We start from the raw sequence: 27,579 nt of genomic DNA on the forward strand, positions 1-27,579 counted from the left end.
CATTGGAAGCACACAGTCTTAACCACCGGACCACCAGGTAAGTCCCTAGGCTCTTTAAAATTGGTTGCACTGGAACTTTTCAGTAGGAATCTCACACTGAACTTCTGAAGGCCTCTCAAGGCCAGGAAAACCATGCCAGTGGCTTGCCTTCAGATTCTGCCTGCGATATCTACAGACTGAGTACACTTGTCTCTTTTCCAGGTCCCAATAATCTCTAGATTCCTACACATGACAAGGGGGTCTTTTCCATTCACCTGATAAGGTTGCTCAGAACCTAAGAGGTCCCTCCAGTTTCTGGAGAAACCAGGTAGAGACAAAACAAAAATATTTTAATTTTACCTGTAGGTGTAAATTACCATATTGTTGTAAATCACAAGAAAAAAAGGAGCTTTTCTATATCTGAAAAACGAAGATTACTAGCCAGAATTAGGTCAGACAAGTCGTAAAAATCACAACCATATTGAGCAGTTGACTTAATCTCATATGATTAATCTTGGTTCTGTTTGAGTCCAATTTTCCCATTAGTTTTGTTGACCTTGCCTGATGACTGAGAATGCTACTGACTGATCATTTCAAAAAGTCTGTGACGTTTTTAAGGACTGTATGATCTCTCCTGTGAAGTGAGTGTGTTGGTCCCTGGAACTTGCAGAAACTATACTCCAAGTGTGAGACACCATTGTGGCAGGATCGTCCCTGCAGGATGAAAAGCTATAACCCATCGGGTGAAGATGAGGTTTGTCAGGGAGCCAGGAAAAGCCGAGTGGCCCTCTTGGATTTCCCATGGCCCGAGTAAACCATTTCCGTGCTATAACGAACAGTCTTAACAACAAAGAAAAAACTCTTTTCTTGAAGTACTTTTTTTCACAACCCTTTTTATCACTTTCTGGATTCGTTATGAATTCTTCCCTTACTTTTTCCATCCAGAAACAACCACCAGCTTGTAGGACAAAATTATCATCATCGTATTTTTCCCTCAACAAAAATATCTCCAGCCTTATACCTTCTTTAGCTGGTAATGTATCTCGTACATGCTTTAAACACCAAAATGGTTCCCTTCCCATTTTAGTAGCTTTAATATCATAATTTTCAACCCCTAAAAAAACCCCTGACTCTCTAGTGAGAACAAAGAAGCAAGCAACTGTCAACCGTCATATTGGCATCAGCAAACTTAAGAACATATTTTGTAACCTCTAAAAACAGGCATTTTTTCAAACTACAATTTCTTTTTTCAAAGTGGTATAAGACATGAGTCTAATGAACATGACTATCCTTAGTTTTCCTCTTGCAAAAGTAGGTAACTGCAGATTTCATTTGTGAACACTTTTAAGCCAATTAAATAGAGCTCATGTACAAATTAACTTCAGCAACATTATTCAGACACATACTCTGACATAAATACATCCAAGCAGAGATCTCATTTTTAAAAAATCTTTTTGTATTTGACTCAGTCACTGCACCTAAATTTATCAGTTTATGAATAGCAGTCACAATAGTCAAATTTGCCCGTTTGATTTTAAAAGGATCCTTTTTCTTCCCTCCATCTTTCCTCCCTTTGACTTGAAGTTCTACCAATTAAAACTCAAGGCTGAAGTCCCAGGCAAAGTGGGCTGTATTTGTACTTCAAAGGCATGGCAAGAGTTTACTTCAAGTTTTCTACTAAGAATATTTTTTTTCTCTCAGGGTCAGTGTTCTGAAAAAAAGTATTTTTATCAAGCCAGTTTTCTCTAATTGTACATGCAAAAAGGATCAGTTTTGGAATTTCAAAACAGTTTCAACCAATTTTCTCCACCTAAAGAATACTGTGACCACATGGTGTTAGTTCTCTTTCCCTTATTTGCAGGTTCATAGATTGACCAGTCTGCCAGAAATTTCCCTAGGAGGCTGTCAGACGGAATCAAAATGAAGACACGCTTGCGATGTGTGTCAAACACTCACTGGCAAAACCAAAGGCACACCATACCCAGAGAGAACCAAACTTTGAAACGATACACGCACCCCAGTGTTCCATTCAGCACTGTTCACAACAGCCAAGACACAGAAGCAACCTACATGTCAATCAGCAGAGCAAGGGGCAAAGAAGATGTGGTGCTTATACCAACAGAGGACTGCTCAGTCATAAAAAAAGAACAAAATAATACTAGCAGCACCGTGGATGCAACCAGAGATGGTTATCCTAAGCGAAATACATCAGAATGAGAAAACAAACACCACATGATATCATTTGTATGTGGAATCTAAAATAGAACACAAAAATGCCTGTCTATGAGACAGAAACAACTCACAGCCATGGGGAACAGACCTGTGGTTGCCAGCGGGGAGGAGGCTGGGGTTAGTAGATGTAAGCTATTATATACAGACTATAGACTATAGTGAAGTCGCTCAATCGTGTCTGACTCTTTGTAACCCCATGGACTGTAGCCTACCAGACTCCTCTGTCCATGGGATTTTCCAGGCAATAGTCCTGGAGTAGATTGCCATTTCCTTCTCCAGGGTATCTTCCCAACCCAGGGATCGAACCTGGATCTCCCGCATTGTAGACAGACGCTTTACCATCTGAGCCACCAGGGAAGTCCATTATATACAGAATGGATAAACAAATCCTACCGCATAGCACAGAGAACTGTATTAAGTATCGATGACGAACTATAATAGAAAATATATATATGTAACGGAATTACTCAGCTGTATAGTACAAATTAATGCAAGACTGTAAATCAACTATGCTTCGATTAAAAAAGACAAAGTCCTGTGTCTACAACTTATTTTTTTAATACAATTTTAAATGGTTCAAGAAAAGAATGCAAATAAGACACAGTATCGAGGGAGAGGACAGTCACTGTACTTGCAACTTCTCTGAAGGCTTGAAATTAACTCAAATGCATTACGTCACAGCGATCCCTAAAGGTAATGTGGTTTCAGGGCAGACCAGTAAAGTTTAGGAACACGAAAAAGAAGCCCATCCAACCACCAACCAAGCATCCAATCTCCCCTGCCCCAAATTATACAGAGTGCAGTGCCTCTGGTCAGCTCTGTGACCTAAGGGTCGGTCCCTGGAGGTGGGGCTCCTATGGCATCCCGTGATAGGTCGTCTCCATGACGACAGCCAGCACAGCGGGCCCGATGGAGGCTGGAGGCAGGCAAACACAGGAGTTGCACAGCCAATACAAGGCCACCCTCACCAGCTCCACCAGAATCAATCAGAGGTTCAAGGAGGAGACCGAGGGCCCATGAAGGGGAAGGGCAGACAAGGCGGGCACGGGAGTGAGCAGGCAACACACGGCAGGCCCCGGGCCGGGACAGGCTGCTGGCAGGAAATTCGAGGTGTGCCATGCTGGCACCAGTGACAGACAGACATGGGCTCAGGAGGATGAGGCCAGGGAGCCCGTGGGTGCTCACAGCCACTCCTGCAGCAGGGCTGCAGGCTGCACCCGGGCCCGTAGGGAGCTGCTCCCTCCAGAGCAGACTCTGCCTCTCCTGCTGGGCTCCAGTCTAAGTCCTGAAGCACAGGACTGAACACAGCCACTGCTTCCCCTAGAGCTGGCTGTCTTTGGCCCAACCACCTGCCTTCTGCCATCCACATAGAGAAGCAAGCACAAAGGTGAGCAGGTCAGAAGCTGGTGACTCTGCGGGCACAGAGGTTTCCAGTTGGAAGATCGAGGCCCGAGGGGCTCGCACGCCCATCCTACCTTGGCCACTTGTTTGAGGTCCCCCTTGCCACACGATACTGGTGACACAGTCTCAATCCACAGACCAGAGAGCCTGAAGCCCCGAAATAGAGATGTCACTGTGAGTGGAGAGATTAGGGAGCCCCTCACCCCCGGGGGGGCTCTCAGCAGCAGAGCCCCCAGCCTGGTCCTTCTCCCCCAGCAGCACCAGGGGCTTCCTGGGTGTACTGGGGCGGAAGGCAGAGTCCCGGGTACAGGACCGAGGAGGGCTGGACGGGGATCGGCTCAGGGCAGTGGTGAGGTGGACACGCCCGGCCTGGGGCTCTGCTGTGTCTGAGCCCCAGTTCTCAGACATCCCACGGGGGAGGCGGAAGTGATCTGATTCAGAGGAACGTCCTGCGCTCTATCTACACAGTGCTTACATTTCAAAGTTTGTCTTGGAGGGACTCTTACTGGAAGTGTGGAGACAACAATTCAGGCATCACGTGTGGTATACCAACACAACTTTTATATACAGTAATGACTGGGAGACAGCACATTTTATTTATATATATATATTTAGTATGAGTAGCGATCTCTATTTTCCACAACAACCAGGTAGCATTTTCTAACACGTTTTCTAATGACTAATTTTCTAATTATGTTCTAAAACATGTTAGAACACTTGACGGATCTAAAAATCAAGACTCTCTACCATCCAGGTGAAGACACAGAAGCGAGAATGGCATGGGAATAACCCCGCATCTGACGGAAATTCCCGTGGGAAGACAGCACAGTGACAGGCCCAGGGAGCATCAGATGGGCGCTCGCCCCTGAAGATGGGCAGCAGGACCTCTGCCCCAGAGCTGCCCTCGGGCTCCTGGAGAAACACCCAGAAACACCTCTCCGATAGGGAGAGAAAGTAACCGATTTTTTTTTTGGTTTCACAGTGACATTTTGGCTCTTTCTCCCTGAGAAGAAAAAGACAGGCACAACCTAATGGGGAACAGTGTGTTACGAGAGGCCAGTATTAATCAGGCTGGAGTATTCTGACCTTCCCTCCCAACTTCTTTCTTTTTCACCCAAATAAAGCAGAATAAGATCTACCATTACCATCTTACCTTTACCTTTTCCTTTAATGTAATCTTTTTATCTTGGGCTGGGCTGAGTCTTTGCTGCGGTGAGGGGGCTGCTCTTCGTTGCTGTGTGCAGGCTTCTTGCGGTGGGGGCCTCTCCTTGCAGAGCACGGGCTCTGGGCGCTCAGGCTCACGCTGCGGTGTGCACGGGCCTAGCTGCTCCATGGCATGTGGCGTCTTCCAAGACCAGGGATTGAGCTCGTGTCCCCTGCACTGGCAGGCAGGTCCTTAACCACTCAACCACCAGGGAAATCCCTCATGCCTTTATCTTAACATCTTGGCATTTCTGCTAGAGATAAACACATCAACACCACGAAAACTGTTCTGGTAACACCACTTGGAAAGACAGCAGTGATGGGACACAGTCAGACAAGTGCCTGTATGCTATTTTAAGATATTTTACTGCCTACACTTATGACAGCCCATGAAAGGATCCCACGTAAATCCCAAACTAGAGACCCGGCTCAGAAACACAGCCACTGCTTCCCCTAGAGCTGGCTGTCTTTGGCCCAACCACCTGCCCTCTGCCATCCATGTAGAGAAGCAAGCACAAAGGTGAGCAGGTCAGAAGCTGGTGACTCTGCGGGCACAGACCCTTCTTAGGTTCCTCAACCTCTGGGACAAAAGGCCCACCTGGAAAGCAACAAACACATGGATCTGGCACCAGCCAGTCAATAGAAGAACCGCATTTCTGAAGGCAAGTAGGGCTCTGATAAACCCCAGAAAGCACTGACCTCTCTCATTCAATCACTGTGACTATTTCTTCCCAAAGCACTAAGGAGGGTTCAAGTCAGAGGACATTTCAAGTCTCTTTGGCTGGATGGAGACAAGAAACCAGACCCTCTCACCAAGCAGGCCCCAGGCTCACAGACACCATGGAAGAATATCTTTCTAAGTCAAAAGCCTCTGTGTCAGAGATGACTTCAACATACCCCATGGTGGGTGCCTCTTTCTTCGTGGATTACTTCTTTGGGAAGATGAACTTTGGGCAAAACACTTAAGTTCTCCAAGCCTAAGTTTCCTCATGGGTAAAACGAAGACAGTGCCATTTCCCTCAGAGGGTAGTTGTAGGATAATACATGGAAAACACTGAGCTTTGTATGCACAACCCACGAAGTGAGCAGAAAATGCAGGTGCTGGGGGCTTCTACGTGACAGAAGAGGGGAAACAGAGGGTCCACGAGAGGAGCAACAAGAAAGAAATATACCAGGTATGTGGTCAGGATAATGCACAGAGGCGTTAGACCAACTCAAGAGGCGTTAGACCAACTCACATCTTAGTTAACGAAAACATATAAATAATGCTGGGCTCCAAGAAGGCTGAGCAGACACAAAGACCCGTGAGACTTGGAGACAGAAAATATAACACCTTCACATCCAATACCTCCGAAGGGACACACCCAGCAGACACAGCGCTCCTTCAGCCTGACGCAGGACCAGCCCGTGATCTGCAGGTGCTAACAGCTTCCTCATATAGTCACTTCCCGTGTCAAATACTACGCCAACCGAAAAATTTGACATCTTTTACCTTTTGGGGAGAAATTTGGTCTGAAATTTAGGATTCCACCATTTTAAGAACAGAGTCACTAAAACACAGTATCTCGATGAGGCCACACTCGCTTCCATGCAGACCACGTCACGCTTCTGAGACGAGAACTACGAGGGCTTCTCCTCCAGGACGCCTGACCGCTCCTGAGCTCGGAGTTCCTCCAGTTTCTTCTCGTAGCGACTCATGAAGTACTCATCGGGCTCGATGCCCGCATTCCGAAGATTTTCCATGACCTTTTCCAGTCTGACTACCGATCGGGCCCCCTCTACCTTTCTTGTGCTCAGGTACAGGGTGAACTCCCGGAAGTCCAGGAGCTTACAGGTGTCCACCGAGCAGATGTTCCTGATGTCACCAGTTCTATCCAGATGTGGGAAAAACACCAGTCCCGACAGCTTCTCCAGGTCCTGCAGGCTCACCTGGAACTCACTCAGTTGGGGCTGGAAGCCAATGGCCTTGTTGGGCACCACGAAGGCCCCGAGGGCCAGGGGCTCGGCAGAGCCCGCACTTCTGCGTGCCAGGATCACCTTGTACAGGTGGGAAGGCACTGCCACGTTGTCCTCGCCGATCACCTAGGAACAAAGCAGCCGTATCAGCGATGCTAATGTACACTGCGCGTGCGTGCTAAATCGCTTCAGTCGTGTCCGACTCTTTGCAACCCCACGGACTGCAGCCCGCCAGGCTCCTCCGTCCATGGGATTCTCCAGGCAAGAGTACTGAGTGGGTTGCCATGTGACCGAGCAATTGAACCCAGGTCTCTCGTGTCTCCTGCACTGGCAGGCGGGTTCTTTACCACTAATGGCAGCTGGGAAGCCCAATTTGCACAGTGCTGTGCTTAGTCACTCAGTTGTGTCCAACTCCTTGAGACCCCATGGACTGTAGCCCACCAGGCTCCTCTGTCTATGGGATTCTCCAGGCAAGAATAATGAAGTGGGTTGCTATGCCCTCCTCCCAACCCAGGTCTCCCACATTGAGGTGGATTCTTTACCATCTGAGCCACCAGGGAAGCAAGTCCCAAATATTTCCTGAAAAGACTTCCAGATGCAATTCCAAAAATGCAGTTAACAAGCTACTCCACCCCATCCCAGTGGATTTCAACTCAACTGCCAAAGATAATAATAAACCAAGACAGATTCTCAGAGAAGATGAGCATTTAACAGGTAGATTCTGACCATCTTTAAAGTAAGGTCACCCCGAAGACCAGCACTCCCATCCTCTGCTCTCTTGTAGGACAAAGGAATGCCAGGAGTGAGTCCTGGGTGTCTCAATGGACAAGAAAAGCCGTCACCTTCTCTTTGTCTCATAATCAGAACTTTCGGTACTAACATTCAATAGTCAAAACTGCCAGTTTAGGAACTCCCAGAAATAAAAATGCGGCCTCAGTTTAGCAAATTCACTAGGGAGCTAAACACATAGCCCTTCAAGCAGCAGCCAGACAGACCACATCAGGATCGCTGTCTCCGGTCACCTAGACTGCAGCTCATTTTTAAAATCACATTAGGTAAATGTAAACGCCGGCTGCTCAGAGCTCTGCACACTCGGGTCTGCCATCAAACACACAGCTCCTGAATGTGTCATCCAATCTAACACTTTGGAAAGGTCTCTACACCACGAAGCAGCCAGAGCTGGAGACGACTGGGTCGCCTGTGCGGGCTGGCTGGAATGACGAAATAGCACTGTTAGGAAACCTGTTCAGATTGCCTTCCAATCGGCCTAAGAGCCATTATCTGTTTTCTGCAAAAGGAAAAGTGAGCATCCGTTTCCTTAATGGCCTCCGATAAAACGACACAATCCCACAACAGCATGCTGTGCAGCCCCTGGCCCTCCCGGGCCTGCCCGTCCTCTAAGAGGCCTCCCTTCCAGACCCAACCGCCGGCTTGGGCAGGCCCCGCCAGAGCCCAGATAAGACAGAGGGACGGGAGCCATAGAGGAGTCGCTTCCGCCTTTCCCAGCTCCTACCCACGTGGCACAGCCCAACAACTCAGGCCATCTGCTGCCTAACACGCAGGGAGGCCCCGCCACCATGACCCACCACAGGGGTGCGGGGAAGACCCACCCAAAGGAGTGATGTCTAACTAGCTGTCCTGGAAGTTAGTGCAAGCGGTTGGTCAGGGTGCAGTTTAGAGTAAGGTTTACGGAACTGCACAACCTAGGTAACCCCCTCCAACAAGTCATATACGCACGTCCCTCACAGACCAAAAAACACACTGAAGTGAAGCCGATGGAGTGCACAACCAGCCCATGTTCACTCAAGAATGCAACTCAGAGGCGCTGTGCCCGGCACGCTGGAAATACTAAAGGAATAAGGCTGAACGTAAATACAGCTCACGCTGCTCTCAGAAGTGTCCCATGGCGGGGAGAAGTCAACTGCCGGGAGCCAGCGTGAGGAACTCCGCCCATGGCAAAGGTCATGAGGAAGGAGGCCCGGCATATGCAAAGGCGGGATCGAGCCTCAGGAGACACCCTGTTCCCGAGCATCTACCCCCAAAACCACAGTCTGCCTACTTTACTGCTTTATACTCTCACCTACACCTCTGACTTTACGGGGGGCTGTCCCCCACCACCTCCCTCGGAGAAGGAGTTAACTGCAGCTCCAGTTAATAAAAATTCCTGGGCGTGACAAGTGTTTCAACTTACAAACTCCTCTGAAGGTTCTCTAGCCTGCCTGAACAGGTTCATCCGGCCACATGTGACTGTTCACAGCCTCCCAACTGTGAGAGGCATGAGAAGCTTTAAACTTTCTAAATACAGATTCTTTTGACAAGTTAGAAAATTATTAGTATAGTATAGTAGGTTGATTAGGAATTATATTGGTGAAGGGTTTTTCATTTGTTGGGCCAATATTTGCTGCTAAGTCTCCATATCCCCTGCCCTTATACACATTAATGAATACAACTAGCATATAGGAGAAGTAAGTATTAACCTTTAAGATTAATCATGTTAAACCTTAGGCTAAATTCCTTTCTCTGTTGTAACCCACTGCACCTTCACCCTATAGGAATGCAACTTTATCTGGTGCCTTTGGAGTGTGGCGCCTGGTTTACGAAAAAAATCGCCCCTGGGAAAAATAAGTTTTCTGGTTGACTGACCGTTATCAGAAAGGGCCATAAAATGTCAGCAGGCCTCATGGCCAGAAGATTATGTAAAACCCCTAAGACCTTTGTATACATTTATATGAAGCACCTGATTTTGACAGGGGCAGGTCTGCTGACCCCACATGACTCTGTATTCTATCTCTATGTGTAACAAAAAGTATATAAGCAAACCTGAAAATAAAGAAAACGGACCAGTTTCTGAAGACTGATTCCCCCGTGTCGTTCTTTCTTGCTCTCCGTTTTTCTGGCTGAATTCCCATCTGGAGCCTGGAGGCTTGCCATGTCTACTTACTTGCCCTGGCTTCTAAGACCCACGCAAGAGGGAGCCCAAGGCGGGGCACCCTCCGCTATTCAAGCGGGCACCAGTGGCCTACGTAGACGGTGCAAATTCCTTGTCTTGGAGTTTTATTGGTTTTCCACGTAAACCAAGTTATTCAGCATCTTTTTCTCCACTAATACTTCATACTACACTACCCTTTTCTAATCTCTCTTCATATCTATAATTAAATAGTTCTTTTCAAGACGCCGACTCCGTCCCCGCTTTGAATTCCCTGGATCCACCGGGGCTGGACCCCGGCAGTCAACACCCACAGTTTTCACTGCAGGTAGAATGTGGTGAGGTGTCAACACAGGGCATCAATGCCTGCGCTGAGGGCATGGGTGCAGAGGAAGTCAGGAACCAGAACTGAGGGCAGGGCAGCAGCTGCGCCAGGGTTTACAAGGCAGGGAGTCTAAATGTCCTTCAAGCTGGGAGCCAACAGTTAAGCAAATCCTTGGTGCCACCTGGTGGACACCTCCGTCACTGCAGCACAGACCTCAGAGGGCCACTATGATGAGCCTTCAAGACCAGTCGCTTGAATATTTTCTCTCCTCATGGACTCTTTGTTTACACACACAAATGACAACTCTCAAAAATAATTAATAGGTCAAGCCCGTGTGCTGCCAACCAGGGTTTCTAATAACCCGGGTTCATTAAATTCTAGGCAAAAGTAAAGAAGCTTGACATTTTAAGATTCATTGTTTAACCTCATGGAAATCTACCATTTCTACTAGATTTTCAGAAACACTCACACAGCTAGGGAACCTCCAATACTGCTTTTTTTTTTTTTTTTTTCCAATACTGCTTTTGAGAAGCTGCATGGACACAGGAATTCCTACTAAGAACCACAAAGGGCGACTCTTTCACTCATGATCTTCTTGCAGTATTTCAACAAAAGGGGGGTAAAATATTCTTCACAGAAATAAAGAGAAAAATAGAAACTTGGCCACTCACTATCTGCTGATTCAGTCTGCTTTGTTCTCAGAAAGTAAACATCTTTAACCTGCCTAATACCGGAACCAGTATTATTTGGAAATTCAGAAAATTCATCGTTTCTTCATCGAATTTAAAATTAAAAAAAAAAAAACCCTAAAATATTTTAAAACTTCTTTGTAGACAACTCAACCTACAATTCATAAATCCTTCCCATTCTCAGAAAAATTGGAAGACTTTCAGAATGTTTCTAGAAAATAGGGCACCAAAACAGAATAGTTCAGCAAATTGAAACCGCAGAGACCTAAGGCTTTGCACTAAGTTGCAAGTCACAGCCACGGTATCTTCTTTTTTCATTCATAAAATGGCTAGTGACAATCCCCAAGTAGTCCATCTCTGAACAGTTCTGTAGACACAAAGATGTTAGTTGACAAAAGGATTTTGAAATCTGCAAGGCCTATGTAAAAATTTATTTTTGTAGCAGATATCATTCGAAAGACAGGAATGAAACTGCATTTGGCACAAAAGATGGTTCTGCACCGGGACAGGGGAAATGTGGGATTAAGCAAGATGAGACCAGTTCCAGGAGGACAAAAGGGACTCAGGAGAAGAAAAGTAGGCTGGACACAAATGATGCCCTAAACAAAGGGCCCAGGGCTTAACTGATTTATCAGTAAATCAGCAGTAGTCCTTTTCATATAATATTTAGGTATAAAAATACTTTACAAAGGAAATTCTTGTTGCTGTTAAATTACCAAAAAGCACTGAACTCTTGTCAAGGCTGTAACAAAAACTGGAAATCAACCAGGAGGGACTAGAAAATACAATATATAACAATCACAAAGCTGGCACTCGCTCGCGACCTGAGAGAAGTTCCCAGGCCTGCTGGCCTGAGCTTGTTTCTTCCCACCCGAGAGACGGAGATGACAATTTGCTCCCCCGTCTCACCCCCAACTAACTCCATACACACAAAGCTGGGCCTTCACGCTGACTCTGCCAGAGAGACTGGCCACAAACAACACCCAGGCTAAACCTGCTCTCTGTCGTGCCATACACGCAGCATCAAGAGGAAAAAAGTGTACCTGCAAGACTCAGACAGATGTAACACTGGTTATACTGGTTATCTGGTTACACTCCCTTGGCAAGACAATAAAAAGATATTCCAAAAACAAAACTGTTGGACACATCAAGAGATGAAGCCCTGAAAATAGAGTCAGACTAATCAAGTGAAAGAGAGAGACCGTGATGGTGTGATTAGCAGGGAATCCCGACCTGAGCGAACAGAGGGACAAGTGAGGGAGTCACAGGGGAGTGGCTGCCCCATGCGCTGCCTGTGAAGCCTCTACGGACGCTCAAACCCCAGGAGACGGTCCTTCTCACACTGGGCACCCGCCCTGGCAGGGGGCGGGAGATGCCAAGCACATCTTCCCAGATGGTCACTTCTATTGAGTGATTTAGGATGGGGGTAAGGAAATATATATATTTAATACATGTATCTATAGATTTGCTTGCTTTTTTAATTTTTTGTTTTTTTGTGTGTGTGTTTTTTTTCTTTTTTGCTTGCTTTTTTAATAAGACTTTTATTTTTATTTACTTTTTGACCCTGGCCCGTAGCAGTGAAAGCGCTGAGCCCTAACTACTAGACCACCAGGAAGTTCCCAAGACTTTATTATTCTTATTTATTTGTTTTGGCCTCATCACATGGCATGCAGGATACTAGTTCCCCGATCAGGGATTGAACCTGTGACCCTGCACTGGAAACTTGGGAGTCTTAACCATTGGCTCCACCCAGGGAAGTTCCATAAGGAAATATTCATCCATTAAAAGAGTCGATTTCAATTAAATAGATATAGAAATTAAGACTGCATAAAGATAAAATAAGAGATTAAAAAAAATAATTGCTGATCATCAGCTGATGCCTCGAAATCCCTGGGGGAATATTTTCAATTTCCTCCCCCTCCTGGAATTAGTGGAAGTTTGGAAAATAGTGCTGCAGAAGGAAAAAAGGCTATTAAGTACTTCTCACAGGACAACTCCACCACTGCCGAGCCGTCAAATCTGAAGCTCACTTTCTTGCCAGGACAATTACAATGTTCAGGCTGGAATCTTCAGGTGTGTTTCATTTGCCTGGATTCCATCTCTTCCTGAAACAGGCACATGGCTGACCTAAGCTATACTAAAGGGGGCGACTGTGATTACAGCTGTCAGATAACTCACTTCTGATAAAATCACTGCCTCTCATCTTCCCGCGGGCTCACGCTCACGCCAGTCCTGTGACACTGCAGTTCTTTCCTACATATTCCAGCAGACATTTCTGCCTGGCTAGAAGGAATCCTCCTCTTGGCCCATTTTCTGCTCTTATTTTTGCACGCCAGCAACTATCACTTGTAACTGCTCTCCATCCACACCATGTTTTACCTCCAAGCCTTAAGCTTCTACATATGAAGAGCACAGCCAACCCTTCACTGGAGACTTTTGAGAGCTTAAAGAACAACGCTGAGAATGACGAGCAATTCTCATACAAGGAGAGGGACCCACGTTTGGATTTCCCCCTTGACAATTACTAGCAATGTCGCTTGGACATGACCCCTCGAAACCTCAATTTCCTCCAATAAAGGAAGATAATCACTACCTGTTTGTAAAAGCTGTTTGCAAGGACTGACCGGGATATCATGAACAAAGCTGCATACATACTGGGAGGTATACAAGGCTCTTGATAAATACCAGTTCACCTGCTCCACTTCCTCCAAAGTACACATACTAGATACACATAAAGCTTCACCACTAGATAGAAAAGTAAACAAATACATTATTTTTATTGGCTATATTCTACTAAAATAAGGTTCAGAGTATAGTTGTAAACAAGAAGGAAATACCAAATGGACAGATTTAATTTAAGAAAACAAATCATGAACTGTCATACATAAGTGCAAAGCATTCCCTGGGAAACAGGATCCATGATTCAAATATGCATTTATTCCTTGAGAGGAACAGACCCACTTCCAGGGCTGGGCAATGCCATGTCCTCTCTCTTAGCATCTCTTAAGGACATGGTTTTACCCATAATAGTTTTATTACAAATTGCCAGAAAATAACCTGAATTTTTAGTTGGGCATTCAAGTTGAGCATTTGCACCTGCTGCAAATCTTACTTTTTTTTTTCTCCAAAAAAACTCTTTTTGAAGTGTAGTTGATTTATAATGTATTTATTGCAAGTATACAGCAAAGTCATTTAGTTTTGTATACACACACACAGACACACAGATATTCTTTTTCAGATTCTTCTCCATTACAGTCATTAAAAGATATTTTAATACAGTTCCCTGTGCCATACAGCAGGGCCTTGTTGTTTATCCTTCCATTTTGCCTTCTTCCCTAGACAAGTGCTCTAATCCAGCTGTCTGAGGGACATACTGTTTCCTAGCACACATCCTACTTTTTCCTGCCTCTTCCCCTTGCCTAACTTTGCCTCCCATGTCTGTTTTCCTTAGCCAAATTCGCCCAAGTTCATATGCGCATAGATTTATATGCATACATATATTTTTAGCCCAACCCAATTCTTAAAATGGTGAGCTCTGAGACAATTTTTCCAGTTTAATTGACTAACAGACCATATTTTCCTTTCATGCTAATAAGTACACTAAGGACTTTTTAAAGTAAAATTCCACCTGCAGTCAAGTTTGATCTGAAAAATGACGCTGGGCTTCCCTGGCAGTCCAGCAGTTAAGAATACACCTGCCATGCCCTGTGATATTGTGGGAGGCCTCCACAATAGCGCAGGTGTTCAGAGCGTCCGCAAAATCTGCGTACAAGTTATTAAGCTAAAGAACTGATGAAAGTGGTTGACTCAAAGACATTAAGAGAGAGAGGTGACTTCCATGATGTGAAAGCGAGGAAAGAAGGGGGAAAGTATCCAAGAACATAGTTTGAAGCATGTCGTTTATAATTCCAGGTGCGTGCCTCCCATGTGACAAGTACTTAAAGATTTGCTGAATTAAAAGATTTGCCAATGTGAACATGAATAGGTCCTATCAATTACTACAGACATGGAAAACTAATGTTACAGGTTCAGAGGCCCAGAATCTGAAAGAAACACCTAACTAAGACTGATAATGCTTTAAATAAAAAAACCAAGACTGTTACTCAGAGTATACTCTTCAAGAAGCTCACCGTGACTGCCCTCACACATTCATCACCATGACACTAACTAGGGTCAGAAGAGCTGACAGGTCTCATCTAAAACTCTCTCTGAGAATACCTATACACACCTTCATTGATCGACTATTTAGTAGGAAAAGCAAGGTTAAGTCTTTTTAGTAGTTAATTTTATATCACCCAGTGTAATAGAATTCTGGCATACAGAAGATATACTATAGAGGTATATACATTTGCTTCATTCTGAATTAATTGCAAATTTAAAATGTGTCAAGATGGCATATGGAACACTTGTACACCCTTCACCTGTATTCATCACCTCTGAACATTCTGCCCAATTCTGTTTATCACTCAACCTTTTTCCATGTTTTTTCCCCTAAACCTTTTGTATTTCTTAAGAGCAAAGACATTCACTTACATAATCACAGTATCATAAAGTCAGTAAGTTTAACACTGATAAAATATAATTATCTAACCTACAGACCTCAGATGTTACCAACTGTCCAAATAGTCTTATTCAGCAATTTTGTTTTTCTGATCTAGGATCTGATCTAAGATAACACAATGCATTTTATTTCGTGTATTTTAATCTTTAGTCTCCATTAATCTTGAACAGTTAACTTCTCAAGGTCCTGTCTTTGAGGACACGCCTCTGTCTTGGAGGACACCAACATTTTTGAAGAACGTCAGTCAGCTATTTCATCGCGTGCCCCTCGGGTGGGGTGCATGACGACACTCAACAGTATGCATCTTGGGCAGAAGTGCCACAGCAGTGCCGCCGTGTCCTTCCCAGTGTGACACGCCAAGAGGCAGTTTATCAGGAAGCCTCTGCTGCCAGTCCTTCACTCCCACAAGCACTTCTGGAACGCTGAGTGTGTGAGCACCTCTGAACGCCTTAAAGACCCACCATCACTGCTCCTCAGAGCCAGACAGGGTGATCACAAGCCAGTAGGGGGGACCCAATATACCCTAAAGTTGCTGTTATTTTCCTAACTCTGTTTCTCAGGGCACTCAGTTTATCGCAGACCCCCTTAAGTAACTATGTAACCTAACAGGCAGCATTTACTAAACATCTGTTCCCGCCAAACACACCCACTCTTTGACTTTCCAGGAAGTCCTTCAATCTCTCCCTGTTTACTTCCTCAACCACGTCTCTTATTCCTCCTTACCCCACTTCGTTCCTGGGCACTGGGTACATCTCACAGTACATCAGCTCAGCCACCCTCTTGGCAGAATCCTTCATCTTACCCGTCAACAGGAGTGGCCTCTCTCTCTCACACCACTAATCATATCTTCATTTTCCCTTTCCTTTAATCCATAAAGTTCTCAAATATCATGCATGTTAAAAAAAAATTTTTTTTTCACCTGTTTTAAAAAAGAATCCAAGCATCTAAATAGAAAAGTTTTTCCTCCCATTTACTCAACTATCTGGGCTTCCCAGGTTGGCTCAATGGTAAAGAATCTGCCTACGGTGTAGGAGGGGCACAGGAGACACTGAGTTCCATCCCTGGGTTGACAAGATCCCCTGAAGGAAGTGGAAACCCACTCCAGTACTCTTGCCTGGGAAATCCCAGGAACAGAGGAGCCTGGTGGGCTGCAGTCCATGGGGTCGACACGACTGAGTGCCTGAGCATGTATTCAACTATTAACTGCAAGCTGGACGTCTTCCTGAATGTTTCCTCTTCACCCCAAAAACTGAATTCGTGATTACTCTTTACTGTACTTCTCTATTTCTCCTCACTCCACCTGCTTGAGTCCAGCCTGTATCTGTAACAATACCTAAATCCCACAACTCTGCTGTTGATCCTAAGTGTTCTGAGCTCACACCGCTCCATCTTCTGGAGTTCCCATGCTCCCCTCCTGACTCTGTTCACTCTTATTCCTCCATCAAGATCTAGCTCAAAAATCGCCTCCTCGGGGGAGTTCCTTGGCAGCCCAGTGGTTAAGACTGTGCTTCCAATGAAGGAGCTAGGGGTCAATCCTGGGTCAGGGAACTAAGATCCCACAGGACAAAAAGTAAATAAATAAATCCCCTCCTCTGTGAAGTCTTCCTGACCCCTGCAAATAGGGTTGGTCACTTCTTTCTGATACCACTTCATCTATGCATGTATACATCAGCTCACACGGCAACATAATTAGCTGATAACACGTCTGTCTCCTTGTCTAAACTGTGCACTCCTTGAAGTCAATGGTTGCTTTTTAACCCATCCTTATATCCTCTATGCCTATCGTTCCAACTGCTCAATAAATCCATGTATATAAATGAAACTAAAAAGTTGAATACAGAGACTTCCCTGGTGGTCCAATGGCTAAGACTCTGAGCTCCCAAGGCAGGGAGCCTGGGTTCCATCCCTGGTCAGGGAACTGGATCCTGCCTGCCGCAACTAAGTATCCTGCAGGCGGCAACTAAGGCTCAGTGCAGTCAAATAAATAAATAAATATTTTTTTAAAATAATAATTCTAAAAAGTACAATACAGAAAGAGATGATAATCTCACGCACATAAGCCTGAACGTTAAAACATGTTCCTACCTGGTAACTAACTGTTTTCTTCCCATCACTTCCAGTCTGAGGTAAGGTCAGCGGTCCAGATACTATCCAAACATCCTCAAACCTCTCTGTCAGTTCTCGACAGTACATTTCTATTCTGAAAAACAGAAAGGAAAAAGATACGTGATAGTCTCATACCCAAATGTAGAAAAGAAGCAAATCCTATCAAGTCTGTAGGAGAGGTAACAAGAATACTGAGTTACAGAAATCAGTGCAAACAGTGAATATGGCATAAAACACTAAGAAGCAAATAAGCAACGTTCTTCCCAGTTTGCTGTATGAAAAAACTTAAAAAATCACATGCATTGATACAACTATCTACATTTTCCTGTGTGTCCATTCAACGTAAAGTTTAAGACTGAAGTTTTGTTTTGCTTCCTCCCTTATTTTTCTGTGCTGGTAGTTCTCAAACTTTATTCAAGAATTATGTATCATTTTAACAAACTGGTATTTTTTTTATGTAACTACATCTACTGTAGGACAATCAGGTTTATCCTAGCATTTCTTAAACACTGTCACACTGTTTTAATAGAAATGAAATATTAGTAGCATGAAATGAAATATTATTACTAGTATAAAATGAAATATTAGTATTAGTTTTAAATACTTAAAAGACTCCCTGACAGAACTGAACGAAAGCATCTGAAAAATAGAGAACGCCCACATGATTTTATACAATAGTTCCTCATCCACAGAGAATACATTCCAAGACCCTCAGTGAATTCCTGAAATTGCAGACACTACCAAATCCTAAATATACTGTTTTTTTCCTATACACATATATCCATGATAAAGTTTAATTTATAAACTAAACATGGTAAGAGATTATATACAATAATAATAAAATAGAACAATTATAACAATATGCTATAATAAAAGTTATATGGGTGTAGTCTCTCAAAATACCTTACTGTACAAATTCATCCATCTAAACTAAGCCCTTATCATGCTTAGTGGCTGTAATTTATGCAGCTTGAGATTCAACAGCAAAACTAGCACAAGTTTTGTTTTTCTTCACAACTTCATAGATAAAAAGATTCCTTCTTACATCAGAGCAATTTCAGCATACAATTTTTTTTTTTTTTAAATCAACAACTTTTACCTTTCCACTTAAGGGAAGCACTTTACAGCGTCTCTCCAGTAAATCCAAGTTGCCACCATCACTACTCTTGCATTTTGGGGCCATTAGTAAGTAATGTGAATACCAGCACTATGAAAGCGAGATGGTTAGTGACCAACAGGTGGGATACACTGGACGAAGGGAAGATTCACATCCCGGGCAGGACAAGGCAGAAGATACTAGATTTTTTTTTTTTTTATCTTTATCTTTAAAAAAAATTTAATTAATTTATGTGGCTGTACTGGGTCTTCACTGCTGTGCATGGGCTTTCTCTAGTTGCAGCAAGCAGGCTCTCAAGCTCGGACTCAACAGTTGTGGCACATGGGCTTAGTACCCCACGGCATGTGGAACGCTTCCTGAGCAGGGACCAAACCCGTGTTCCCTGCACTGACGGGTGGACTCCCAACCACTGGATCACCAGGGAAGCCCGGGAAGCACTAGGTTTTATCGGGTTACTGGGCAAGGCACCAATTTATAACTTGAGAAAATTAATTTCAAATAAATAAATCAAACTTATATTTCTGGAATTTTCCACTTAATCTTTTTAGACTGCGGCTGATGGTGAACAACTGAAACAGCAGAAAGCAAAACCACAGATGAGAAGGGACTGCTGTAGACAGCTTCCATCAAAGACTGGTAATGGTGATGTTCAACGGTGCGTTCTCAAAAAGCTCAGCAACTCTTTAAGTACAAACAGAGCAAAATTCAGAGCCCTGTGCCCAATGCACAGAGCTCCACTGCCTCGGGAATAATGTCTTCACTAGTTTCTTCCAGACTTGCGGCCAGTGGAAACGAGACCGAAAGGCTGGCTCTGGACTGACGTCTATACTTCCATAGGAAACCATCCCCAAATCCAGCCAAGAAAAGCAGCCCAAAGCATTTACCTTCAGTATTGTCAGCATTTGAAAAACAAGAGACAGGAACAGCTCAGGCACGCATTCTCCTTGTCACATCCCTCATCTCCCACAGAATCACATTTTAAAAACTCCTCCTGCTCACCTGTTCCAATATCCAGCATTATTGTCAAAATTCTGAGGCACAATATTAGAGAGGTAAAAGGTTTCAGCCATGGCTTTCTGTGAAAAGAAATAAAAACAGGAACATGCGCTGAAATCCTTCCCCTCTGAGAGAGACAACCAGTTCCTTAGTCAAACCTCAGCTCCAGGCAACTACAGCCACTATTTGTTCAGATAAATGAAAGCCACAACTGCTCCATGACAGAAAGCTCAATAAGGATTATCATCAGAATAAGGACTGTTACAAAAGAAGTAGTTTGGCGCGCAACCTTTCTTCACAATTTATTAAATTCATACATGTAATGTCGACTACATGAACAAAAAATTTCCGACGTATAGCTAAAAGGTAAATTCTAGTGTTAAGTCTCTGGCAAAGAGTTTCTCAACAAAGGTCAGCTTTCAGGAACACAGCAGTGTTTAAGCAGCATAGTACAAACACATTAGTTCAAAAGCAGTACCAAAAGAGTCCTGTTCTTTTGAATTTCTGGCCACTATGTGTTCATTCAGGCTTCCCTGGTGGTTCAGACAGTAAAGAATCTGGATGCAATGCAGGACACCCGGGTTGGATCCCTGGGTGGGGAAGATCCCCTGGAGAAGGCAATGACTACCCGCTCCAGTATTCTTGCCTGGAGAATTTCATGGACAGAGGAGCCCGGCGGGTCCATGGGTTGCAGAATCAGACACGACTGAGCAACTAACACTTTTTCATGTGTTCCTTCACCTCCCGATTCTGGCCTGTACACCCAAGGCTCTGCACCAGGTTTCCTATTATTGACCTACACTAACTGCCAGGGTCACCAAATACTCAGTCTTCAAAAAGTGGCTCTCAGGCTTGCATGCACGCTGACATAACCTACAGAGCTTCAAAAAAACAGATGCTTGGGTCCCACGCCCTAGAATTCCTGATTTACCTGCTCTGATTACAGTCTGGGTACCAGGATTTTTTTAAGACTTCCCCAGCTTCTTATAATGAGTATCTAAGGTTGAGAGTCACTATCTTAAAGACAATAATCACAAACAATTCATGTAATAAATCTCAATGTCAGAAAAGTCATTTCTCCCCTTTTTTGGCAGAAAAAGTATCCTAAACTAAAGGAGGCTAGAGAGACATGACAATTAAATGTAATATGTGACTCATGATTAGATACTGAATTTTTTTTTTAAAGTTCTAGATGACATAATTGGGATAATTTGGCAAATCTGAATGTGAAGTGTATACTAAATATTATTATACAAAAACACATTTGCACACATTTCTCAGTATAATGATATAACTTGATATATACTCAAATACCCGCATCCTCAGATAATCTCCCAAACAACCTACCTAGGCATGAAGTGTTACCATGTCTGCAATTTACTGTCCATGGTTTAAGAAAATTCATAAAGTAAATGTATCAAGATGCATTTTCTGTACTATCCTCAACTTTTTTCCAAGTCAAAATATTTTTGCTGTGCTCTTTTTTCAACTTTTCTACAGGTCTGAAATTTTTCAAGATAAAAATGAGTGAGTTGTTTAAGCTCATAGTGGCTTTCCAATTCCCCTTTGCATAGCTTTTAGGGTTCCTCACTCTACCCCTTTAAAAATGCTTGAGCATCTGAGCAAAGAAAAGAAGTGTAATCAGGAAGAAAACTATGGAGTATGAAAATTCTCAAGGGTTAGGATTTGGGTCTTAGGTTAATTTCCAAGTCCCATGGAACACATAATACCAGCCCTATGTTCCCATCCCTCCCAAAAAATATACCTACAGTTGAGAATTTGTTATCTCCTGCTGGAGCCATGTGGCCTCGTGACCACCCACTGCCAACATAGTCCTCATTGAAGGCACTGAAGGCTTGAGGGATGTTGGGATCTGGCTTGAATTTACAATGTTTTCTGTCTGCAGCACCTGAAGAAAAAAGACACACAATAAGTGCACAAATATCTCTCGAGATTCTCTAAGCAAGGCAAGCTGCCAGCTGGTATCTCTTTGAGCAGTTAGTAGGTAATATCAATCCTTAGTGATGGCAAGCACATCTCAAGTTCCTGGGATAGTTCAGATAATTCATTTGAGTTTAGCAAGAACTAAGTCTTGCCTTCAGTCCCCCTCACCCCATAAGGCTACAGAAACAAAAGCAATATGGCTTTAGTTTACCAGGACCACTCTGACCCTCTCTGGATTCTGGCATTCCCCCAAATATTGGCCTGGCAAAGCTCTATTATCATCTAGGTTCTTCATATATATATGTATTTTTAAGTGATTTTTTCCCATATACTACCAATAACATTTCTTGCTGTTTTCGGCAGGAGAGTTAATCTAAATAACTTAGCCTGTCATTACTAAAACTGTAAAACAAATGCTTCATACTAAAATCAAGGAAATCACAGGTATATTGCTTCCTGTTTTCAAATAATATTAGCTCTATTTCACCTCCTCAAAACCATAGAGCTCACATGATTAATACTATGCAACACAGTGCTTTTTCTTACATACCTGTGAAAATAATAAGCACAAGAAAAAATTAGCAAAGCTGAAATCCCATCTTGGGCAAACTGTTGTAAAGGAAATTTATCAGGCTTGACACTAAATCAAGTGCATTTCTCTTGATGTAAATTTATAATCAGGGACTTCCCTGGTGGTCCAGCAGTAAAGACTCCACACTCCCAAAGCATGGAGCCAAGGTTCAATCCCTGATCATGTAACTAGATGACTCACGCCACAGCTAAAAGATCTCGTATGCAGCAACTAAGGCCCGGGGCAGCCAAATAAATAACTTTTTAAACTGATAATCAATTTCACTTGCTACGATAAAGTTTACACTTACAATTCCCTTCTAGCAGTAAGCATATTTCAAAGTGAACGTGAAAGTTGCTCAGTCATGTCTGACTCTGGGACCCCACTGACTCTACAATACAGTCCATGGAATTCTCCAGGCAAGAATACTGAAGTGGGTAGCCTTTCCCCTCTCCAGGGTAATCTTCCAACCCAGGGATTGAACCTAGGTCTCCTGCATTGCAGGTGGACTTTTTTTTTACCAGCTGAGCCACAAGGGAAGCCCAAGAATACTGGGGTGGGTAACCTATCCCTTCTCCAGGGGATCTTCCCAACCCAGGAATTGAACTGGGGACTCCTGCATTGCAGGTGGATATTTTACCAGCTGAGCTACCAGGGAGGCCAAGCATATTCCAATCCTCCTGCTGTTCTGCAGGTTAATGTGTACTTTACGAAGGCACACACTCATTTTAATATATTTAAACACAGTATGCAGTGTAAAGCAATGGAGAAATAATCTGTGGGTCATATAGCAAATTAAAAGGCAAACAATAGAATGGGAATAAAACAACTCTGACAAAGTAATAGTCTTAATACAAAAATTTCCTACAAAATTCAAAAAAGAACATCCCCATTGAAAATGGTAAAGAAAAATTCACAAAGAATAAATCACAAAATACTAACCCTCAAAGTGAGGGTTAACTAACCCTGGTAACCAAGAAACAGTAACGGTGGGAGTTTAACAACAAATAGGACAAAGAGTGATAGTGGGAGTGTAAACTGGAAAGGCTTCCTAAAAATCAGTCTAACAGTAAACAGCAAGACCTGGCCATCCTGATTACAGGAATGCATTGAGACTGGAGGACACGTGAACAGACGCACGCACCGGCCTGCCTCTCCAATCGCGAATCCCGTTCCCCCTCGCTACAGCCAGGCTGGCCTTCTTTTAGGTCCCTAATGGAACAACACTCTTCAACACTCTCACTCTGAAGAGGCAACTGTGCTTGTCCTTCCCTGTCTGGAACGCTCTTCTCTGCATCCCGCTACCCACCCAGCTCACTGCCATCCACTCTTCAGGCCATTTTCTCAGAGAAGCCTCGCTAGGCAGCATCAGGTTCTCCTGTTATAATCTCTCATCATTTTCTTTATTGTTCCTTAATTATGCAAACGCAACTTGCAATCACTTTTCCTCCAGAACAGTTAACGCCAAGTGTAACTACACGTTCATGAGTATATGACAGGTCAACACACCCGCTCCCTGACCCAGTGTCCTGGGGGTAGAGACAATCTACTCTGGTCACTGACAGAAGGCCCTGCACAGTGCCAGACACATGGCAGGCATTTGAAGGTATGTGTGGAGGTTATGCGGAGAAGGCAATGGCACCCCACTCCAGTACTCTTGCCTGGAAAATCCCATGGACAGAGGAGCCTGGAAGGCTGCAGTCCACGGGGTCGCTGAGGGTCGGACACGACTGAGCAACTTCACTTTCACTTTTCACTTTCATGCATTGGAGAAGGAAATGGCAACCTACTCCAGTGTTCTTGCCTGGAGGATCCCAGGGATGGCGGAGCCTGGTTGGCTGCCGTCTATGGGGTCGCATAGAGTTGGACACGACTGAAGTGACTTAGTAGCAGCAGGAGCAGCAGTGGAGGTTATGAATGAGAGGTGCTCACAGCAGCCATATTTGTGACAAAGCCTCCAATTCATGTGTCAAGATGCAGGTCCTCTCAACTCCTGAGACAGCCAGGCAGGGTCCATTTATCTAGTGAGCCATACAAACATTTTCTACAAGTGCAGTAATGTAAAGGGTTGAAATTATTCATAACCCTCCTTGTTCTCAATTTGGAAACATCTTTCATCAATACCTTTGCTTCTAACCACCTACCCATTATCTTGCTCTTGGATATATGTTCAAGAACCCATCTAGGCACCCGCTTTGATTGATCATAAGACAAGGCATGGTTAGTGTAACACCTTGTCTCTGTTCCAGCTAAAGGGAATCCATATTGTTCCAAGACAGCCTTTTCCGAAGAACCTAAAAACGAGAAAGGGTGCAAACATAACAGTTAGTGACTTTTATTAGAAACAAAAAATAATAACGAAGGGGGTAAGACAAAGGACTGGCTCGACCATAACATTAACCAGGGGATCTCATTTTTGCAATTACTTACAAGGCAAAGAAGAGAGTAAGCAAAATACTAGTTTGGCCTAAAATCAAGTGCATAATTCTAGCCAAGCAAACTGTAGCTATTTCATTAACTGTTAAATAAGAATCCAATTTTACTGGTCTTTCACATCAAATTTTCAAATCTCTGCACCACACAATGCAGTGCACTCAAGAAAAACTCCTGTCATCGATATAACTGAATGGGAGACAGCCTACCTATTCACCATGCTTTAAGAGTTAATGCGGGGACACAAGCATAGACTTTTAATTTTTTAATTTTTTTTTTTTAAGACCCTCATTCAGGGACTTCCCTGGCAGTCTAGGGGTTAAGATTCCAGGCATCCAGTGCAGGAGGTGCTGGTTCAATCTAGGATCAGGGAACTAACATCCCACATGCCTCGCAGCCAAAAAAAAAAAAAAAAGCCAAACACCCGAACAACAACAACAACAAAAAGACCACCTCATTGACACGCTTCCTCAGTGTTCTGGTACCGAGGCAGAGATACATGCTGCAGCAAGACAGTGGTAAAACGGGTACAGCTTTTCCTAGTGGGAGAAACTAAACACCTACTGGACAGGGAGTCAGTTTTCAAATAACCCTCCTTCGATGTCCTCTCCAGGCTTCAACTCACCAGAGTACCCTCTCACTAAATGCCAAGTGTCAGAAGGAGCAAATGAAATGCGCATGTTGGAGACAGAAATGAGCATGAGCTCATCTACTTTGTCAAACATAAGGCACACCTGGTAACTTGCAGATTTACTTGCGTTGAAGAAGGCTAGCAGATGTTCTTCATTTAAACAATGATCAAAGGAGGACAGCTCTGGGATCTGCTAAAACAGCGCTCCCCAACCTTTTTGGCATCAGGGACTGGTTTCCTGAAAGACAATTTTCTCAAGGACCTGGGGGTGGGCCTATGGTTTCAGGATGATTCAAGCTCATTACATTTACTGTGCACTTTATTTCTATTATTATGACATGAGCTCCACCTCAGATCATCAGCCATTAGATCCCAGATCTTTGGGACCCTTGTGTTAAAACTACGGGGTCCTTCGTTCATTCATCTATACTTACTATACGTCCATTATGTACCAGGTACTAGGTCGTGTATACGGTGGAGAACAAAACTTTTAAAAAAAACACGGTCCGAGCGCTTATGGAGCTAACAATCGAGGGGAGGACAGAAGACAGGGAAAAACACGTGTGGGGATCAGTACTTGGGGGATAGTAGACCCCGCCGGAAGGAAGTACACGGAGCCGACAGGTGAGACGCGCCGTGGGGAGAGGAGGCAGAACCGAGACCGGACAGCGGACGATCAAGGGCTGGGCGAGTGCCGACAGCGCGCGTCCATGGTTACGGCTCCCGGCCGAGGCAGTAGCCTGGACCCGAGATCTGGGGGCCCACACACTCACCGTCCGGCTCCCTCACCACCACCGCTGGCTCAGCATCCCGACTCCGGAGGAACTGCACGACCACGAGCCCAGTGCTTGCAGCGCCCGCGACAGCTCCGGCCACGAAGCCACTCAAAAAGCGCCGGGACCCTCGGAGACGGGAAGCAAAACTTTTAGCAGCCATCTTGCCCGAGACGCTAGCCTTTTGCCGCAGCGCATGCACGCTCCAGGTCGGCCGCTTTAAAGCCAATCGCAACCACGGCGCCCAGACACGCATGCGCCACCTCGAGTCGCCGGGCACGGAGGCTCTCCCGGACGCCGGAGGCTGGGGCTCAAGCGCGCGCCCTCTGGTGACCGACCTGGAAGCCCAGGCACACGCAAGCTCCACCTCCAGTCCACTTGGACCGGGTGATGCCTGAGGGCATGACGCCACGAGGTCTCAGTATGTGCACATACAATCCTTTTAGTCCCACTTAATAGGTGAGTACACCACTTGCACGTGCATTTATAGTAAGGCCCTAAGAACCGAGATTCCAACTCAAATCTGATTCTAAAACCTGTGCCACATTAGGTGTGTTTATGACATGTGGCTTTGAAGTCGCATGATACACAAATCATAACTTCCGAATACAGCTTTGCACCTAAGGAGTTTCTTGACAGGACAGTACTCCATGGTAGTTCAGGACCCTGAATCACAGCACAGGGTTTTGGATCCCCACTCACCACTTTCCACCTGCTTCCTCTTTTGAAACAAGAATACTACTACTACTTAGACCCTAGGGTTGTGAAGATTAGAGATTAAGCATATGGTGTGTTGAGAAGAACCTGAGGCATGTTGCTAAATGCTGTTAATATTCACAATTTGTTATTTAGCTCTGCTTTCTATATGAAATCCAGATTGCTGAATGCTTGCTGTCTAAAAATGGGTATGTTTTATGCACTCCCACTCACAAATAGGTCTTCATTTTGCAGCATAATCTCTGGCATTCCATGTGGACTTAGTTCCCTAAGCAGGAAGCCCTTGCTAACTTCAGTGTAGACACTGACAGTTTCATGACTCCATGCCTCCTCCCAGGAATACCTGTCATGAAGTCACTTTGTATCATCCCCTGGGCCCCTGACACTGGTTTAGCTAGGTCAGCCTCTTCCTAAGGATTTTGAATCTGGAACTTTCTGCAGGTAGCAAAGTTGTGACAAGTGGAACTCTGGCACCTAAGGCCTTTTTTTCCTGCTAAGTAGTCAAAGAGCAGATGCATCTGGTTTTGCACAGAACACAAGGGGATCAAATGCTGAGACAGGTGAAAGTCTGTGATGCCAAACCCCGTTTCCAAGGCCCCTGAAGAAGTTCAGACATATCCTGCCTTTACCCAGAGCTGGGCTGGCCACTTGTCCCAGGATCCTTCCAGCAAAGCCCCGTTTGTTCAGTGGTGTCTGGCAACTGCAGTCAAGAAGCCAAATACAACCAGGCAGCATTAGTTATCTGCAGGTTTCAAAGCTGCTTCCACCAGAATTTACAAAATAGACACATTCACTTAGGTATTTCTCAAGGCCCTCCCGAGTGTATGGCACTAGAGGGGAATGGTGGGTGACTTCTCACCTACATCCTGCACTTGGAAACAATGGTGGGACCCCATACTGGGTCCCTAGAGTGAAGAATTAGAAGTAAAGATTGCCTGACTCTGGGTAGGGTGCCTCCTCTGGGCCTGTTGGCCTACCTTTAAAATGAAGGACTAGTAGTTTTAAAACTGTCATTAGGG

The 27,579-nt window shown here is 44.5% G+C and overlaps 1 protein-coding gene across 2 annotated transcripts; it reads right to left on the reverse strand.

The window, feature by feature from the left end:
• Positions 1 to 2,747: 2,747 nt before the first annotated feature.
• EXOG (exo/endonuclease G) lies at positions 2,748 to 26,095 on the reverse strand. Of its 2 annotated transcripts, XR_005722027.1 has the most exons (8): positions 25,844 to 26,095; positions 24,151 to 24,300; positions 21,261 to 21,400; positions 19,495 to 19,571; positions 17,358 to 17,472; positions 4,766 to 6,897; positions 3,687 to 3,759; positions 2,748 to 3,496 (listed from the first exon to the last, which is right to left on the reverse strand). XR_005722027.1 is itself a non-coding variant. In XM_040246213.1 (6 exons), exons 1-6 carry the CDS (start codon positions 26,004 to 26,006, stop codon positions 6,436 to 6,438), a joined length of 1,107 nt encoding a protein of 368 aa, XP_040102147.1. In that variant the 5' UTR covers positions 26,007 to 26,095; the 3' UTR covers positions 4,575 to 6,435. The 2 variants fall into 2 exon arrangements, 1 of the variants encoding a protein (XP_040102147.1); XM_040246213.1 differs by lacking the exons at positions 2,748 to 3,496; positions 3,687 to 3,759 and having other exon boundaries at positions 4,575 to 6,897.
• Positions 26,096 to 27,579: the final 1,484 nt, after the last annotated feature.

This window comes from Oryx dammah, unplaced genomic scaffold (assembly GCF_014754425.2).
Source record: "Oryx dammah isolate SB20612 unplaced genomic scaffold, SCBI_Odam_1.1 HiC_scaffold_9, whole genome shotgun sequence".
NCBI classification, from domain to species: domain Eukaryota; kingdom Metazoa; phylum Chordata; class Mammalia; order Artiodactyla; family Bovidae; genus Oryx; species Oryx dammah.

What these genes read in the sequence shown, in the direction of transcription:
- EXOG (XM_040246213.1), bottom strand. Translation starts at nt 26,006, where the DNA reads ATGGCTGCTAAAAGTTTTGCTTCCCGTCTCCGAGGGTCCCGGCGCTTT. An exon ending in ATCCAAGAGCAAGATAATGG is followed by an intron (nt 21,401 to 24,150) that starts GTAGGTGGTTAG and finishes TTTTTTCTTCAG; the next exon opens with GTGCTGCAGACAGAAAACAT. An exon ending in AATGCTGGATATTGGAACAG is followed by an intron (nt 17,473 to 19,494) that starts GTGAGCAGGAGG and finishes TCTGTTTTTCAG; the next exon opens with AATAGAAATGTACTGTCGAG.